This window comes from Scyliorhinus torazame, chromosome 22, assembly GCF_047496885.1.
Source record: "Scyliorhinus torazame isolate Kashiwa2021f chromosome 22, sScyTor2.1, whole genome shotgun sequence".
Classification (NCBI taxonomy): Eukaryota; Metazoa; Chordata; class Chondrichthyes; order Carcharhiniformes; family Scyliorhinidae; genus Scyliorhinus; species Scyliorhinus torazame.
Window position 1 is genome coordinate 96,785,003 of NC_092728.1, and position 17,859 is coordinate 96,802,861.

Here is a 17,859-nt window from a genome sequence, read left to right on the forward strand (position 1 = left end):
TCTTATATAGAATTATATCGAATCACTTGCTTTTGGAGCATTGCTCCTTCCTCAGGTGAATGAATTAGATATAGCGCTTGGGGCTAAAGGGATGTGGGAGGGGGAGGGGGGGGAGCAGGATTAGGATATTGAACTTGATGATCAGCCATTCTCAATGAATGGCGGCGCAGGCCGGAAAGGCTAAATGGTCTCCTCCTGCTTCGATTTTCTATGTATGTTTCTGTGTATGATTATTTGATCCCTGTGGGATGCCACCAGACACATTCTGCCAATTACAGTGTCTGCGCATTATCCTTCGTCTCTATCTCCTGCTACTCAGTCGATTTTCGAATGATATAATGCTATAGCCCTCTTGGGATCAGGCTGGCAGGAGAGTAGCTACAAAATCAGATGTCATGGCATGACACCTTGCCGATCACCTAATTGCCTCCAGTGACATTTTATCAGAGGTGAACAAGGTGTTGGGTGGCTTGTCCGCACCGGAGTCCCTTAAATGGCAACTTTTAAAAACTTTTTTTTCACAGGACATGGACATTACTGGCTAGGCCAGCATATATTGCCTATCCCTAATTGCCTTCGAGTAGGCGGTGGTGAAATGCGTTCTTGCACTGCAACAGTACATGTAGTAAAGTTGCATTCATAGGGCTGTTAGGAGAGAGTTCCAGGATTTTGATTCAGAGACAGTGAAGGAAAGGCGATATAGTTCCAAGTCAGGATGGTAGCTTGAAGGGAAACGTGCAGGTGGTGGTGTTCACATGCATCTGCTGCCCTTGTCCATCTGGGTGGTAGAGGTTACATGTTTGGAAGGTGCTGTCAATGGAGCCTTGGTGAGTTGCTGCAGTGCTTCTTGTAGATGGAACACATTGTGTTACTGTGCATCGGTGTTAGACGGAATGGCTATTGAAGGTGGTGGATGGGAAGTCAATCAGGCGGTTGAATAGTCCTGGACTTCATTGAGCTTCTTGACTGTTGTTGCAGTCTACCCTCTAAGCTGGGCCTGCCAGATTGGCCCTTGTGGAAGCAAGGTCGCAATTTCCCCACCACAAGGGTCACCGGTAAAGTCTCACCCGGGCGTCGATTAGTACTGATCTCCACAAGCAAAGACCATGCGTGATGGCCACTCCAGGTCTCGGAGGCCACTGGAGCCTCCGGGTGGTCAAGTACTGGGCAGTGCCAGGTTGGCACTGTCAGGATAAAAGGGGCAGTGTCAGGTTGGCAGTGCCAAAGGGCAGGGCCTGAGGGGGCCTTCCCATGAAGGGGGGGGTATGAAGAGGGGTCATGAAGGTTGAGGGGTCCTGCAAATGGGGGGCCTAAAGGTACATAGAATTTACAGTGCAGAAGGTGGCCATTCGGCCCATCAAGTCTGCACCAGCCCTTGGAAAGAGCACCCCATCCAAGCCCAGACATCCACCCATCCCCGCAACCCAGTAACCCCACCCAACCGTTTTGGACACTAAGGGCAATTTAGCGTGGCCAATCCACCTAACCTGCACATCTTTGGACTATGGGAGGAAACCGGAGCACCCGGAGGAAACCCACGCAGACACGGGAAGAACGTGCAGACTCCACACAGTGACCCAAGCTGGGAATCGAACCTGGCACCCTGGAGCTGTGAAGCGACAGTGCTAACCATTATGCTACCGTACCGCCCCTTGGGGCGTTGGGGGCCCTCACCTATTCCACTGAGGGGGTTGGGGGCAGGGTGATGCCCTAATGCCCACTAGGATGGATGGGTGTGGGGCAGGGTCATCGTAATGCCTGGGTAGTTGAGGGAAGCTCACAATTACCTTTATTGATGGGGAAGGTCGCCTCTTGGGGGGTCAATGGTTGGGTGTTTATCGTGTCTCTGGAGGGTTGCATTATCCGTGAGGGGCGGTTGTGGAGGACCCTCAACTTCACTTTGATATCGGGGCACCCTTTCAAATTGGCAGGCAGATATCTGAGGAGCTTGTCTGGCCAGCAAGTTTAGTTCCTCACTGCAGAAAAAAATTCTAAGGGGGGGAAACCCCTGTCCCATAAATGGGACCGGAATATCCGGCTAGCGCGAACAGGCTGGGAGTGACCAGTGAGAAGCTCCCCAAGCCCCAAAAAATGACTACGTGCGGCTGAATACAGGTCTGGATCGCACCATGTTCTCCCCCGGGGAACACCACCCTCAAATCCGCCCAAAATACATTTAGGACGCGATTCAGCAACTCCATTGCACCTAGTGCAGATCTGGGCACAATGGCTGAATCGCATGGGAATACCAAATTGGGCTCTAAGCCGGGCCCATTGCGAATCAACTGACTCACTCCGCCTGGCACGATCTGGATTTCGCCCTAATTGGGCGAGATCCAGGTCTGAATATTTAAATGAGGCTAATAGCTCATTTAAATACCTGGCCGGTGTTTCAGCCGGAGTCCGGGACTCACCGACCACCCTGGGAGACCTCACCAGGTCACTGTTTAGTACTGGTTTACACAAACGTGGATCAGGCGTATTGGCACCTGGGTAGTCTCCCCAGGCCATTGGAGGCCCCCGGATGGTCGGAGACAGGGCAAGTTGGCACCCAGGTGCTCCCCCGGCACCTGAGCACCCTGGCACTGCTAGCCTGGCACTATGTGGGCACCCTGGGGGGGGGGGGCCTTGCCAAGTAGAGGGGGAGTTGGGTGCTGAGGGGGGGCTCAAAATAGCAAGGAAAGAGGCTGAAAGTGGTGCGAGATCATGGATGCCAGACAATCGCTCGCCCGCAGAAAATCTCTCTAAGTGCAGCCTTGGCAGGGAGAAACTCGCCGAGGCCAACGAAAACGGCAACATTCTGTCAGATAGTAGGATGTTTCTCGATGCTGCAGCTGCCGAGAAACATCCCGCTAAACACGCCGTTCAGCGGACTTTAACCTCAGACCACTGAACCGTGCCTTTAATCATATTTTGGGTGAATTACGCCCATCAATTCACCTTCTCGTCTGACTTCATCATAAATTGACATTGGGGGCTGTCTACAGCTTCAACAATGGCCACTGCTCCTGGAGACAGTACTGGGACTTGAGAGGTTCCAGATGGCTAGCAGTTCTCAGAGTAGAGACCTCCTCTCAGATGGGCCAGGTCTCAACGTGAGACAATTAACAGCCCAACGACTATAAAGGTGGTTCAGGCGATTCTGCTCAGTGGAGGGCGGCTCTCGCCTGACGTTTCAACCAGAGGCAGGCCACCGCTTCTGCATAAAACTCCAGCTTAAATCAATAATTTGTCCTTAATTCCACGAGTTTCAAATTCATCTAATGGTCTCTCATGGGAACTAGATGAAGACCTTCTAGGAGTCCATTAACAAAACATCCATAGATGTTCCCATACCCATTACTTCATGGGAGCTGTTTAAAAAAATGCATTCGTGTTTATCAGACATGACCTATGCTTTAAAAATCCATGTAAAACTCCTTACTTTTCCTTCCTCTTAAAACCGTTAGCCTTTAAAACCTAAGCTTGGTACTACCCAATGATTTCTTGATTTATCAAGCTTTGTCATATACATGTTTCACCTTGACAGTAACCTGTGCTACAGGTCTGAAACCTTCACCTAAGCTTTTCATAAAAAACGCAAAGTAATATAATTTTCAAGTATTTTTAAAAATCAACTCATAAATTTCAGGTCATAAACTTTTCAACTACAAAGTCCTTCTTCTTCATTGCCAGTTAAAGGAAATAGCAGAGAAATAGTCAACCAAGTTGCCTTTGCGTTCAAGAGGATTAATTTTATTGAAAGTGAAACCAGTAACAGAAGAGAAACCTGAACTTTGCTTCCATCACAGGATTTCATATCCTGTCAAATTCAAATGCATCGGCTTGACAGTCAAAGTTCAACCTCATTCATTTAGATTTTGGAGTCATGGCGCTCTTGAGACGATGATATTCCTTCAGCCTGTTTGGAAATACAATGGGATATTTTAGCATTTTTATAATAAAACAGGGAGATATCAAAAAAGTAGAGAACATGCTTTACACAGATTTTAACAGAAATCCATGATCTTACAAATTCTTTTGCATGTTCTTTCAAGAAAACCTACCTGAATCCATCATTGCAGCTTCTAAGATGTGGATGTGCTGTTTCCTGCACATCTTGACTAATATGCTATAATGGTGGCTCGTTCATTGTCAATGTTCAGGGATTCATCGTTAAATAAGCCACCATGGAGAGAAATTTTGCAACCGTCGCACAGCATGTGTTTTTAGGTCATAAACTTTTCAACTACAGTATTAAAATTCTAAACATTATTTAATGCCCCTCCCCCCCCACCCCCCAAAAAGGTTAATTGTAATTTGTCCTATGGGAATAAGAGGAAATGTGTTCATGCACAAGATTCCTCACTTGGTGATTCCTGATCTTGACTGAAAGATGAAATAGAAGGAGGATTAGGTGGTATACTGGATGGAGGAGGAATAAAAATAATGGAAGATACAAGCAGGAGCTGTGGTTGCTCCTTCCTATTGCCAAATTACAACATGTTTACATGCCCCCGTGGTGGCACGTGCGTGGGTGCAGGCATATCTACAATAAGATAGCAAAGACAGACAAGAACCACGTTTGTATCATAGCTAGTTGTTCAATCTTTTAGCTCTTTCTCAGATGGGTTTATAAATTATTGTCCCCATGATAATATAGAAGAAAACAAAACTTTTAACTCGCATAAAACATCTGGGTCCACTTTTTCCTTCTAAAATAATAAAACAGCACTCACCTCAAAGAGCAAATCCTGATAAATCCACCTGCATCAATTGGGTCATAATCCCCCTGTACGTTCATGCTGGAAAGAAACATTTAATAAATCACATCAATCTATTTTTGGTTAATATTCTTTTGCCACATTTTAATACATTTAAGTCATATCAGGCGCAACCTATCGGCCACGTCACGCCCGGTAGATGCCGGGTGGAGCCTCCCGTGGGTTTCCCGGCAGCCAGTACGCTTTGCGAGATCTACCCGGACCTCGTGAGGCAGTACGATCAGGATCCCGCCCACAATGGCCGTGACCAAGCCACGCAGCTAAGTATGTTTTGAACCTACTTATGTAGACCAGGCGGAATGGCACCCGAGGGGGTTTCCCGGACCACTGGAGGCCCCGGGTGGTCAGGGTGGCACCTTGGCCCTCCTCGTGGAATGCAGGCACCTTGGCACTGCAAAGTTGGCAGGGGCATTGCCAGGGAGCCCAGGTGCAATTGCCAAGGGATCAGGGCCTGATGGGGCAATGCCCATGAAAGGGGTGTGTGGGGGGGGGGGGGTGATATGAAGGGTTGGGGGGTGCAGAACAGGTATGCCGAGCCCTCTGGACGGTTTGGGGGGGGGGGGGTGAAGGGGGGTCCTGGAAGGGGGAGTGGGGCCCGAAAGGGGCGTGGGAAGACCTGAAAAGGCAGGCCCTCAGCGACCCCATAATAGGGTGTCATTACTTGGGGTGGTGTGCGGTAATGGCCATATGTGTGGGGGTAACATTGCTCATGGGTGGGGGATATGGGGGACCAACAAGCTCACTTAGAGATAGGGGCACCTTTTCAAAATGGCGGCCTGATCTCCGAGGAACCGATCTGGCCAGTGAGTTCAGCTCACCAGTGATTGAAAATAATTCGGTGTGAGTTTGACCGGGGAGGACCTCCCCAGGGCCCGAAAAAGTGGCTTTGTGGTTAGACAGTGGTGGGGAAATCGCCAACAGAGCTGGCAGGAAACATCCCATAAAACCCACCACAAATGACACTTAGAAACCTTTCAGTTAGATTCCCCCCCATCATGTATCGCTTGTCTGAGGGCAGCACGGTGGCGCAGTGGTAGCACTGCAGTCTCATGGCACCAAGGTCCCAGGTTTGATCCAGGCTCTGGGTCACTGTCCGTGTGGAGTTTGCACATTCTCCCCGTGTTTGCGTAGGTTTCGCCCCCACAACCCAAAGATGTGCTAGGTAGGTGGATTGAACACGCTAAACTGCCCCTTAATTGGAAAAATGAATTGGGTACTCTAAATTTTTTTTAAAAAATGTATAGGGCGAAATTCTCCGGTATCGGCGCGATGTCCGCAGACTGGCGCCCAAAACGGCGCAAATCAGTCGGGCATCGCGCCGCCCCAAAGGTGCGGAATGCTCCACATCTTGGGGGGTCGAGCCCCAACCTTAAGGGGCTAGGCCCGCGCCGGACGAATTTTCGCCCCGCCAGCTGGCAGAAAAGGCCTTTGGTGCCCCGCCAGCTGGCGCGAAAATGACATCTCCAGGCGGCGCATGCGCGGGAGCGTTAGCGGCCGCTGATGGCATTCCCGCGCGTGCACAGTGGAGGGGGTCTCTTCCGCCTCCGCCATGGTGGAGACCGTGCCGAAGGCGGAAGGGAAAAAGTGCCCCCACGGCACAGGCCCACCCGTGGATCGGTGGGCCCCGATCGCGGGCCAGGCCACAGTGGGGGCACCTCCTGGGGCCAGATCGCTCTGCGCCCCCCCCCAGGACCCCGGAGCCCGCCCGCGCCGCCTTGTCCCGCCGGTAAGGTAGGTGGTTTAATTTACGCCGGCGGGACAGGCATTTTAACAGCGGGACTTCGGCCCATACGGGCCGGAGAATCGCGGGGGGAGGGGGGGGGGGGGGGGCCGCCAACCCGGCGGGGGGTCGGAGAATCTCGCCCATGGTTTGTCTGAAGGCAGGTGCTTGGTTCATTGTCTGCTGGTATCTCAGTCTGAGCTGTTCGCAGTTATTTTGTCAGTAGTCATTTGTCATTGCCTTCCACTTTGAGGTAGAGAAGGAGGCGGGTCACAATTCCTCAGCCAGAGCAAGAATTGAACACAGGCGGTTGGTTTTATTTGAAAACACGCACTTGTCATCTTGCAAACTGAGCTATTTGTCCCCTACAGTCAAGTACTTCCAATGAAATCTAATTGTAATCACTGCTACAACATAAAGGGCTCGATTCTCCATCAGCAGGATCCTCCGCTTCGCCGGCAGCGCACTCACGCCTGCGGATTTCCCGACGGTGTGGGGGTACCCACAATGGGAAACCCCATTTGCTGGCTGCCGGGACGGAGAATCCCATTGCTGGCGGGGGAGCACTGCACCAGAAAACAGGTGCCGCACGTCTCAACGAATAGGTAACAGTTTGATCACTGTACTGAGTCCATGTTGAAGCAGGTTAGAGAACCAAAGTTTCAGAACAAAGATCTCTTTGATTCCCCTCCATGCTAAACTCTAATCTACTACTTGAGATGGGGTACCAAATAACAGCAAAAACTTGCATTCATTAATTGCCTTTCAACATATCCCAGAGCATTTCAGATTAAAATAGGCAAAGGTTGGGGGTCTATAAATGGAATTGGAGGTACAAAACAGTAACTGAATGGTCTGTCGCTCTCATCCCAGGTAACTAAACCAGAGTCTTCAATATTTAAGCAAAGTGAGAAGGTAACGTATAAGGAGCTGGGTATTCATGGTAGTACAGGGAGGATTGTAGGGCGGAAAAGTTAACAAAGATTTTAATCCTGAGGCATTGGGGTTCAAGGTATCAATGCAAATTCATGAGGACAGGGGATGTTGGGTGGTACTTAGTATGGGAAACAAAACAGTTAGAATTTGTGGATGAAGTTTACGTAGGGTGGAGGATAGGAGGGCCAGGAGGACACTGCAATAGTTGAACCTGGAGGCAATGCAAATATAGATAGGCATTTCAGCAGCAGAATGGTGGAGTTAGGTGCTGAAGTGGTCACTAATATATCCCAAAGAATTCTGGAGAAATGTTTTTACCCAGACAGTAGTTAAAATTGTGGAACTTGCTGCCCCATGGAGCAACTAAGGCAAATAAGAAAGATGCCCATAAGGAAAAGTAAATGAGAGTGAAAGGAACAAAGGTGCTCATTCAAAAGGTCGGTGCAGGCGACAGGCCAATGGCCTCCTTCTGCACTGTAGGGATTCTATGATGATTCTACGACGTACATAATGTGTATCTTTGTGCTAAAATGACTTTGAATCAAGGGGAAGAATTATCTTCCTCTGAAGTTTTAGTGAATGTAATTGTCAAATTCATTAAGTACTAACCCTACACTGGTTTTGAACACTTTGTGATCTCCATTGTGTAATAATCAATGCATATTATAGAGAAAATTATGATTATATAACTGACATCTTAGCACATCTTATTGCATTATTCACTTAGAAAGCATGCACATCTCACTACACAGTTGAACTAGAGTGATTTGCTTTGTATTTACTAGCATTGCTCACATTGTAATGAGCAAACCTATTGTTTATTTTAAAAACTACATTTAACTCCTCTTACCATGAATACCATATGAGCAGATTGATGAGGAGGATAACTCCCAGGGTACCTATACCCCTATGGTAGCTACTGTTTGCTAAATAGTGTTTTTATCCATGGTTTTGCTTACACTAATACATCAATCTGTTCTACCCTCGCTAAATGTAGGGTCAACTGTTTCAACAGAAAAAATTAGGATCAATAAATGGTTCAAAGATAATGCACGTTGACAGCAACATGTCCATGAAGCATGCATCACTTTAATTTTACTCCTCAATCTTTTGTTATAATCTGTTAGAACGCAAGTCTAAAAAGCCACAGCATACTGACACAGCCTTTCCAATAGAAAACTTTTGCTCAACAAATTGATTTATTTTTATTTTTTGACACTCGGGGCAATAACATGGAATCTCTCAGTTAAACCACCAGAGTTTTACTTTTCAAAGAAAAATTAAAAGCCAAGTTATTGTTCTTTTGTTGATCTAGAGCATGCAGGCTGCACTGAACGCTTCCATACAATGGGAACTTAACAATTAGAGAACATCTATCAAAAACAGCTTTTGTTGCCAGTTGCAATCTGACAATGTCAAGGATGTAGTGAACCTTCAAGGCAACATAGACAATTAAATGTACTAAGAATCTGTAAAAGAAAATATAGAATATATATATACACACACACACACACACACACACACACAGGCACTGTACTGTGACATGCAATTTAATAAAAAACTAATCAAATCACATGGTCGGTACAGCAGTACTGTGTCTCAAGCTATGGTATTTGATTGGAGGAGACTGTGGTTTTTAGCTACATTTAGCAAACATTTACTTGGGTGTTTAACAAAATAAATAAAACGTAGGATGAATCCTCCCAGGGTCACACTCTAACGTACCTACAAGTGACTTCTGGAGCAGCATGGGCATTGATCAGGGTTCAGTTTGCCTATTCATGCTGACAGCTGCAGACATTCGCAATAAAAACATCTCTCATCTAAACAAATGTCCTTTTATACCTACCAAACAACTTGATTTGCTCCTATTATCATGCATGTCTGCAGGATAATATTAATACCGTAGAATTTGATTCTCAGTAAAATAAACTATGGAATAATGTATTGCAGAGAACAGGGATGATAAGGGGAAAGTGTGGGGAGGAAAGGGAACAAAATATGTAATTCTTTAATAACAACAGAAAGAGCGGGAAATAGTCAGGCTGGAATTTTCTAGCTCCCCCAGCACAGGTTTCCCGTAGAGGGGCCGGTGAGCCATTGAACTCTCTGATCAAATTGGCGGATTGGAAGATCCCGCCGGCATGCAGGGCTGGAAATTTCAGCCTTAGTATCTGTGTAGAGGGAAACAGAGTTAATGGACAGAATTTAACACCCTCCCCCAAAGGCGTGTTTGTAGTCAGGGAGCATTTCATCAGGCAAGAGGGTGGGATGTGCGGGGCCTATTGTCTTTAGGCCTCTGCCCCAGTTAAGCTGGAGCAGGAAGGCTAATGGTCGGCCCTTAAGTGGTAATTAATGGGTCACATCCTGCTGCTGCTAGTATTCAACCCGTGACAGGTGGGGAAGTCCCAATTACAAAAGCCTGTGGGCTTCCGGGCTGGGGTATGGTCTTTCAATGCCTCATTGAGGGACCTGACATTGGGAAGAGGCGCAACCCATTGTAGAATCACCTCCCTGTCCTTTCTTCTGATCCCCAGTTCCCTCTAACCAGTGACACCCCTCCTACCCTCACTCTTTGTGACCTCAGGTCACTCATTGATCCTGGGCCTCCAGTGAATGCATTGTCAGCAGTCATCATCATTCTCGGTGGTCGTGCATGTAATGAAGGGCTGAGAGCTGCCAGCCCGTGTTTGGCTGGCAGCAGCAGTGCTGTATTTCTACCCCCAGGACCCTTAATTCCAGGAAAGGTCTGCCGGTGGCCACATGATAAGTCAGGGTTTCCAGATTCCCCAACCTCGAAGTGTCAAGAGTCAACTCCTGTCAAGCCCCTTCAGAATTCTGTATGTTTCAATGAGATCATCTCTTATTTTTCTCAACTCCAGCGAGTACAAGCTCTATTTTGTCAGCCTCGCACAGTAGGGACTAATCTAGTGAACCGTTGTTGTACCACCTCCAATGCAAGTATATCCTTTCTTAGAATTCCAGGTGTTGCCTCATTAAAGTCCTATTCAATTATTGCACAACAACTATATTCTTGTACTCCAATCCCCTCGCAAAATGCTATTTGCCGTCCTAATTGCTTGCTGCACCCGCATGCTAACTTTGTGATTCTTGAGTACATCCAAGTCCCTCACAACATCAACATTTATTAAGCTTCAAGCCTTTTAAAAAATATTGTTTTTCTATTCTTACGACTATACCTCATACTAACCCACAATCTTTCACCTTGTTGCTCAGTATTTTAATCTGTACATTACTTTGCCGCCTCTTTGTATCCTCCTCATAGCTTGCATTCCCACCATTCCCTCCATCATCAGCAAACTTAGATATATTACTGTCCATCTCTTTGTCTAAGCCATTAAGATAGATTGTAAATAGATGAAGCTCCAGCACCGATCCTTGGGGCATTCCACTAATTGCATGTTGCCAACTTGAAAATGCCCCATTATTCTACTCTTTGCATTTTGTCTGTCAATCCACTATCCATGTTAACATATTAGCATCAACTTCATGAGCCTTTATCTTGTATGGTAACCTTTTGTGAGGCCACTTAATGAATATCTTCTGGAAATCCAAGTATAATATATCTACTAGTTCCCTATTATCTACCCTACTCGTTACATCCTCAAAAAACTCTTAATAAATTTGTCAACAGAAGCATTAAGTCATGGATGTCAGAATGCATCAGGTTTGATTCCTGGGGAGTGATCAAAAGGCCTTGCTGCACCCGAAAAACTCACCGTGACGCAGCATGGTCGATAAGGGCTAGGAGACCCCACTCCGCAGAATCTCGCAAGACGTTGCGATGTGAATCCTGCCCACTGTGGATGGGACCACTTTTTAGCAAATCTGCATATTAACGTGAGACAGCTAGTTCTTCAGGGTTGCTTCGGGGGTCTCTCGCTACACTGAGGAGTTCCGGTAAGCAGAGCGTTCAGTGTACAATATGGGGCTAAGTGCAGCTTCGGCCGTGTGTTCCTCGTTGAGGCCCCTTATCAAACACGAGTCACGTTTTATAGCCTTCTGTCTGGCAGCCCTGATCTATTCCCCCTGCATCTCACCTTATTGACCCCCCTCAATCCCTAACCTTGGGGAGGCCCCAGCAAGACCCCCTCAACCCCTTTCCAGGTGACTTGTGATTGACCCGGCGTGGAGTCCGATTTGGGACTCTCGCGAGATTCACCAGTTGCGCGGTCACTGAATCGCACACGACATCTCTTTATGTAGGTAGGTTAGTTTTATAACGTTCTTGTGAAGCGCCTTGGTAAGTTTCATTACGTTAAAGGTGCTACTTAATTATAGGTTGTTGCTGGGATGCAGCTGGGGGAGGGTAGCCCAGAGCAAGGGTGTCCCAAGACTTCCTTGAGACTCAATAGAGCATACCTGCTCCTCATTGTCGATAAGGGAACCCGGAGTGAAATTCTCCGGCACACACTCTTACTCCTGACAAGATTTCATCTGATGGGGAGGTTGTCAGATTTCACCTGATGGGGAGGTTGTCACTGCTTGCACACTCAAGCCTTCACCCGGTAATATCATCAGACCTAATTTGCATATTTGAAATCACTGCTTTCTCCATGTGTGCCCACCCCCACCCTCTCTTGTCTACTCAAAAATCAGGATACATAGGTGAGTGTCTTGCCTTTACACTGGCTGGGGGTTTAAAACTGGGTCATGGTTTTTGAGAAACAATGATGGTCCTTGAAAAATCACATTAAGTCAGATGACCAAGCTCCTTATAATATACAAATATAATTAATGTTACTCACACCATTGTAGAAATTATTGCTCAGCAAAAGCACTATCTTGATTTGCAAAGCTGCAGCATCTTGCTTCCCAAATTTGTTTTTTATATTACATTCTATGTTAACTTACGGATTTTGCACTCTAAGGGCTTGGCTTCCCTGGGATTGTGCCATTAAGAGGATGTGTTGCTGTACAGTTTCAGGGTGTTATTTTGAAACCTCTCTTCCTAGTTTGAGTTGTATAACACAATGAAACCCTTCACCAAAGTGTTGGGCGCAGGTTTAATTCTACATTCTGCTGAGCTCCTGTTGTGTGGCAATGGCGAAGGACTGAACTGAATCCTGCAATGCTGCCCTCACATGAATGAAAGAAGGAAAAATATAGCTGCAAAAATCTTTCTTGTACATTTCTCATGCGGCTCTTAGTAGCAATTCAGTGCTGGGAGAAGGTCATCTTGCCTGTATGTCTACCTCTCAGCTGTAGATAATGTGTACCCAGGGAAACCAAAAAAACAGGAGAAATTCAAATAAAATACTCTTATATAATTCTTTAAATCTCTTCTGTTTTAACTTTTTCTTTTAAATGTTCTGCTTTTTTCATCTCCATTAGGTTTCAAAACTCCACAGCAGTTACCAGCCTTGTTGCGACTGATGAATTATTTGTGAGATTAAAAAAACAAGCAATTTGGAAGAATTTACAATGGTGCTGGATGTCTCTCCAGAATTCCATGCTTTTATTTTTGTGCAGTCGAGTGGGCTGTATGCCGTATAATTACATTACTTTATACCTACTGTGACCAGTCACTTCCAGCCTCCTGTACTGCTTACTGCTATTCTTTTATTAGTATGATTCCATCATCATTCAAACATTTTAAAGGCACTGATGTAGAAATTGAAAGAGAAATCACTTTGGAACTGACAGGGAATAAATGCTCCTGATTACTTTTACTTTATTCATTTAGCTCCTTCTGTGACTGTAAGCCATAAAGAAGGGGATTATTAAGGGTTACTCTGTGTGCATTTTGCCTACAAAAGAGATAAATCAGCTGAGGTATTTATCCTACCCGATACCTTTTTTCACAGGGATAAAAACATTTCAATGTCTCTACAATCGCAAAACGTAACTTTGACAATAAGAAAGTAAACTGCATGTGTAACACAATACAATTCCAACTCTGCATGAGTAATTGTGTTTACTTATTTAAAAACAAGGATAAAGGACACAGTTTGTTGCCTTTTGAGTGGACTGCAAGAAACTTAACACAGATTTGTATTGATCCACTGAATGGTACCATGAGTTATTGATCTGTATGTGTTATTGTTGATTTCTTGTGGCTGTAATTGGTGGATTAAAATCAATAAAGATTACAACACTGTAATATGTGTGGCAGATGTACACATTCTTTGGGGCATGAGACAGTCAATAACTAATCTCACTATATCAACAGTAATGCATTGCCTCACCATACAAAACATCAACCTCAATAATGTGACAAACACAGAATTTTTCTGCCTTTATATCCAATATATACATTATACACAGCAAGCATATGAACAATGAATGAATGAGTGTGTGAAAGGAAATCATTTCAAAAGGACTAGGGCAGCAATCTAAACCATAACATCTTAAATCTCAGTTACTCAACATCAACTGCTGTACAATAAATGTTATTTCTTTTATAACTTGATCCAAAGTGATTTATTCCCATGAATCTATTTTATTTATTGAAGCTCAAAGTGAAGGAATTGGAAGTAAACGAAGGAGCTAGAGGCTGCCCATTTTGCCAGTTTGCATTGATCATAAAACTCAAAACAGTTATTCAACTAACGTTTCGGTATGGTGACTGCTGTATCTCAGTTAAAAAAAAATTAGCTTTCAGTATATTGTTTCGTCCGATCATATCAGAAAAATACTTCTTGGAAGTTTTATAGCAAAATTCCCCATTTGTAAACTGCAATATTGTACTTTGATATTCTGTAGGTTCAGTAATTAGATTGCAGACAAATTGTAAAGTCACCAGCAATTTAAAATATCAGCACGCTGGGAATGCACTGTAAGCCAGTCAGCATCTGTGGGGCTCTTCTGGAGGTCGAGTAATCTAGGCTATTAAGAGTCCTTTTTGGAGGGATTCAGATGTGGAACAAACTAACACAGTAAGATCTTCTGTTTTGTCTGTCATGGCAGCTCAGTATGGTGGCATGATTTTTAACTGACCTCCTTAGTGGAAGATACAAATCTTTTGCTCCTGATTGTATTGTTCCCCTTTAAGTGCTTAGCTTCTTATTTTGGCACAGTAAGAAGTCTTACAACACCAGGTTAAAGTCCAACAGGTTTGTTTCAAATCACTAGCTTTCGGAGCACTGCTCCTTCCTCAGGTGAATGAGGAAGGAGCAGTGCTCCAAAAGCTAGTGATTTGAAACAAACCTGTTGGACTTTAACCTGGTGTTGTAAAACTTCTTACTGTGCTCACCCCAGTCCAACGCCGGTATCTCCACATCATAGCTACCATCTTATTTTGGCATCATGCTCAAACTTGGCGCATTTTCCTCATTATACACTATACTTTAGTCATTGATTCTGACAGCCAAAATGGTTTGACAGGAATTATTCAAGCCTGAACTCTATCTAGACTTAAAAATTTAGGTGCTATACTAGGAAGATGTTAAGGTTGGCATTTACGATGTAACCAGATGGAATTAACAGTCTTAGTGAGCCAAGCTGACCTAATGGTAGGAGTTCACATCACAAAACTTTTCACATTATTCAAACAAAACTGAAAATCAACTGATAAAGATTGCGATGTTACATACCTCACAAGATCCTGATTGTACAAGGAAGTAGGTGACTCCCGACCAAGAATGTAGACTTGTCCCTTAAAGACAGACAGCTGAACTTTCCCTGCGACATGCTCCTGTGATTTGTTGATGCAGTGCCGGGCAAATGCACACTCAGGGCTGTCCCAAAATCCTATTGAAGCATGAATACGAAAGAATATTTAGTAAATAAATATTGATCAAATAATCTGAAATGGTAGCCATGTGGTAATTGCATTGAGTAAGAAAACATCACAAACCATGACAATAATCATGCAGTTCATAAATACCACCCGAATCCCAAAGATGTACATAACACTGATAAACATCAGTTTGCCTTGATGATGGCACTGTATCCGGGCTGCTCTGCAGGAATGTGAATCTCAAGGTGATAAAATATGAGGCTCTATTCCATGCAAAAGCCCTGGATTTATGGATGCAAGTCATTTTCATGGCCCCAACATGCCTTTAGGCTGCAGCTGTGAGATTGGCTGTGATCAAAAATGCCTTTTCAAACGTTTTATACAAAACACAACTGGACATGCAATAAATATCCTTGAATGAAAACATGGCAGTGTTCAAGCAAGTATTGTCCAATATCAAGACAAAACTCCATGATCAGAAATGTGAGCAGAGGAGGTCTGAAACTACTTTATTAAAGCTGCAGGCTCTGTAAGTTTAACAGAATCTCTTTCTCTCTGAATGCTACACAGACCCACCTCCAATCTCTTGCTGTCTTTTGTTCTAAAGAATCATCCAATATCCACATGGCTAGTACGAAGGAAAGAATTGAGTAGGAGAAACAGGAAAAAGACAGATAAAGAATATTTGACTGTTATTTGTCTATTACATTGTCCAAGCAATTTCCGTTGCATGGCTTGTCAAAGCCACAATTTCTTTACTTGCTTGTGTTATGACAGTGAGCAATGTGGAGCTCCCAGCATAAAGACTCAAAAGCTAAATGAGGCTGTGGAGCTGTTCACCGACTGCCAACGTGCATCTTCCTATTTAGTTACCAGGAGTTGTCATTCTGAGCTCTAATCACAGCAAAAAATAAATAATAAAGCAACTACATCAGGAATAATGTGCACCATGTCTCACATTCAGGCTATCTCCTGGAGCCAACAGCTTGCTGCTTTTAAAAGATTTTTTTGAAGTGCTATCTCTCAGATGCAGGTGTACAGTGGGACACAACTGGAAATCTCATACCGGGAGCTTGCACAATATATTGTGTTTAGATCAAATCCCCATAACAAGAGTTTAGTGCTGACTTCAGCGCTTTCTGGGCATAGACAACTTGACTATAAAATAAATAAAGGATTAAACAGGAAATAGACCACGGTATATTTAAAACCTCAGGCTGTCCAATCCATCTGGCAGTGATTGAACAGGTAGGCACAGAGGGAATACAGGTATCACAGCCACTCCCCTCAGGGTACCAAAATATCAGTTGTTCAATAAAACTTGCTCATTACTATGATGGACACTATACCATCAGCATGGTAAAATATGAATATAATTTGTTTCATGTTGTAACAATTAAAAAGTTTTCCAAGCAAACTTTTTTAGCTGTTCTGTTCAACAAATATCATGGCCGTGATTCTCCCGAATTAATTCTTAGTACTGTCGCCAGTGGGAAAATCGGTGCAATTTCTGCTGGCCCTGGCAATGCCTGTAAGGTGCTATTCAATGGCCCTTGGAAAACTTTGGAGAGGGGTGGTTTTTGCAAGGACCTAAACACACAGATGGGACTGCGGTTAGAAACAACACCTGCTTATAAGAGGAAGCACTTCAGAGTCAATGGGCCCTGAAGAGCTATAGAAACAAACAAAGCTAATCCCTCCTGTGAAATAGAATTATAGAATTTCCAGTGCAGGAGGCCATTCGGCCCATCGAGTCTGCACCGGCCTTTGAACGAGTACCCTACTTAAGTCCCATGCCTCCACCCTATCCACTTTATCCCCGTAACCACTAACCCCACCTAACCTTTTTGGAGGGCAATTTAGAATGGCCAATCCACCTAACCTGCGCATCTTTGGACTGTGGGAAGAAACCGGAGCACCCGGAGGAAACCCACGCACACATGGGGAGAACATGCAGACTCTGTACAGACAGTGACCCAAACCGGGAATCAATCCTGTGACCCTGGAGCTGTGAAGCAACTGTGCTAACCACTGTGCTACTGTGCTGCCCCACGGCAGCCTGGACTTGTCAATCAAGAGACTTGTAAAAGGTAATGGGTCATGAAATTGAATGTAAAAAATGCAGTTCAAAGCTTTTAGGCTTCTCAGCATGCACATTGGCTTGCAAAAGTTGAAGCGGAATGAAATTTGACTGTGAACAAAGCACTTGAAAGGTTTCCAACACGGGCAGCACGGTGGCAGAATGGTTAGCATTGCTGCCTCACAGCGCCAAGGTCCCAGGTTCGATCCCGGCTCTGGGTCACTGTCCGTGTGGAGTTTACACATTCTCCCCGTGTTTGTGTGGGTTTCGCCCCCACAACCCAAAGATGTGCAGGGTAGGTCAATTGACCACACTAAATTGCCCCCTAATTGGAAAAAATGAAATTAATTGGAAAAAAAAGAAAGATTTCCAACACATCAAAGGGAAGACTTTCACCTTCATCTTTTAAAATAAATAAATTCAGAGTACTCAATTCTTTTTTTCACCTTCACCTGACAGATATTTGAACTTGAGACGCTGGGAGAGACATCAAAGGGTTCTAACAGATCAGAAGGAAGGCTTTAAAACATTTTAAAAAAAATTTAAAGTGCTCAATTCGTTTTTTCCAATTAAGGGCCAATTTAGCATGGCCAATTCATCTTTGGGCTGTGAGGGTAGGCCCACGCAGACATCGGGAGAATGTGCAAACTCCACACAA

The 17,859-nt window shown here is 44.8% G+C and overlaps 1 protein-coding gene across 2 annotated transcripts in view; it reads right to left on the bottom strand.

Annotated features, from left to right (window-relative positions):
- Positions 1–3,713: 3,713 nt before the first annotated feature.
- ass1 (argininosuccinate synthase 1) overlaps positions 3,714–17,859 on the bottom strand; it is a 165,691-nt gene continuing 151,545 nt past the window's right edge. For both annotated transcript variants that reach the window (XM_072488677.1, XM_072488678.1), the window contains exons 13-15: positions 14,976–15,132; positions 4,719–4,784; positions 3,714–3,901 (exon numbers count right to left, since the gene is read on the bottom strand). In XM_072488677.1, coding sequence (XP_072344778.1) covers positions 3,850–3,901; positions 4,719–4,784; positions 14,976–15,132 — 275 coding nt within the window. In that variant the 3' untranslated portion in view covers positions 3,714–3,849. The remainder of the gene's footprint in view (positions 3,902–4,718; positions 4,785–14,975; positions 15,133–17,859) is intronic.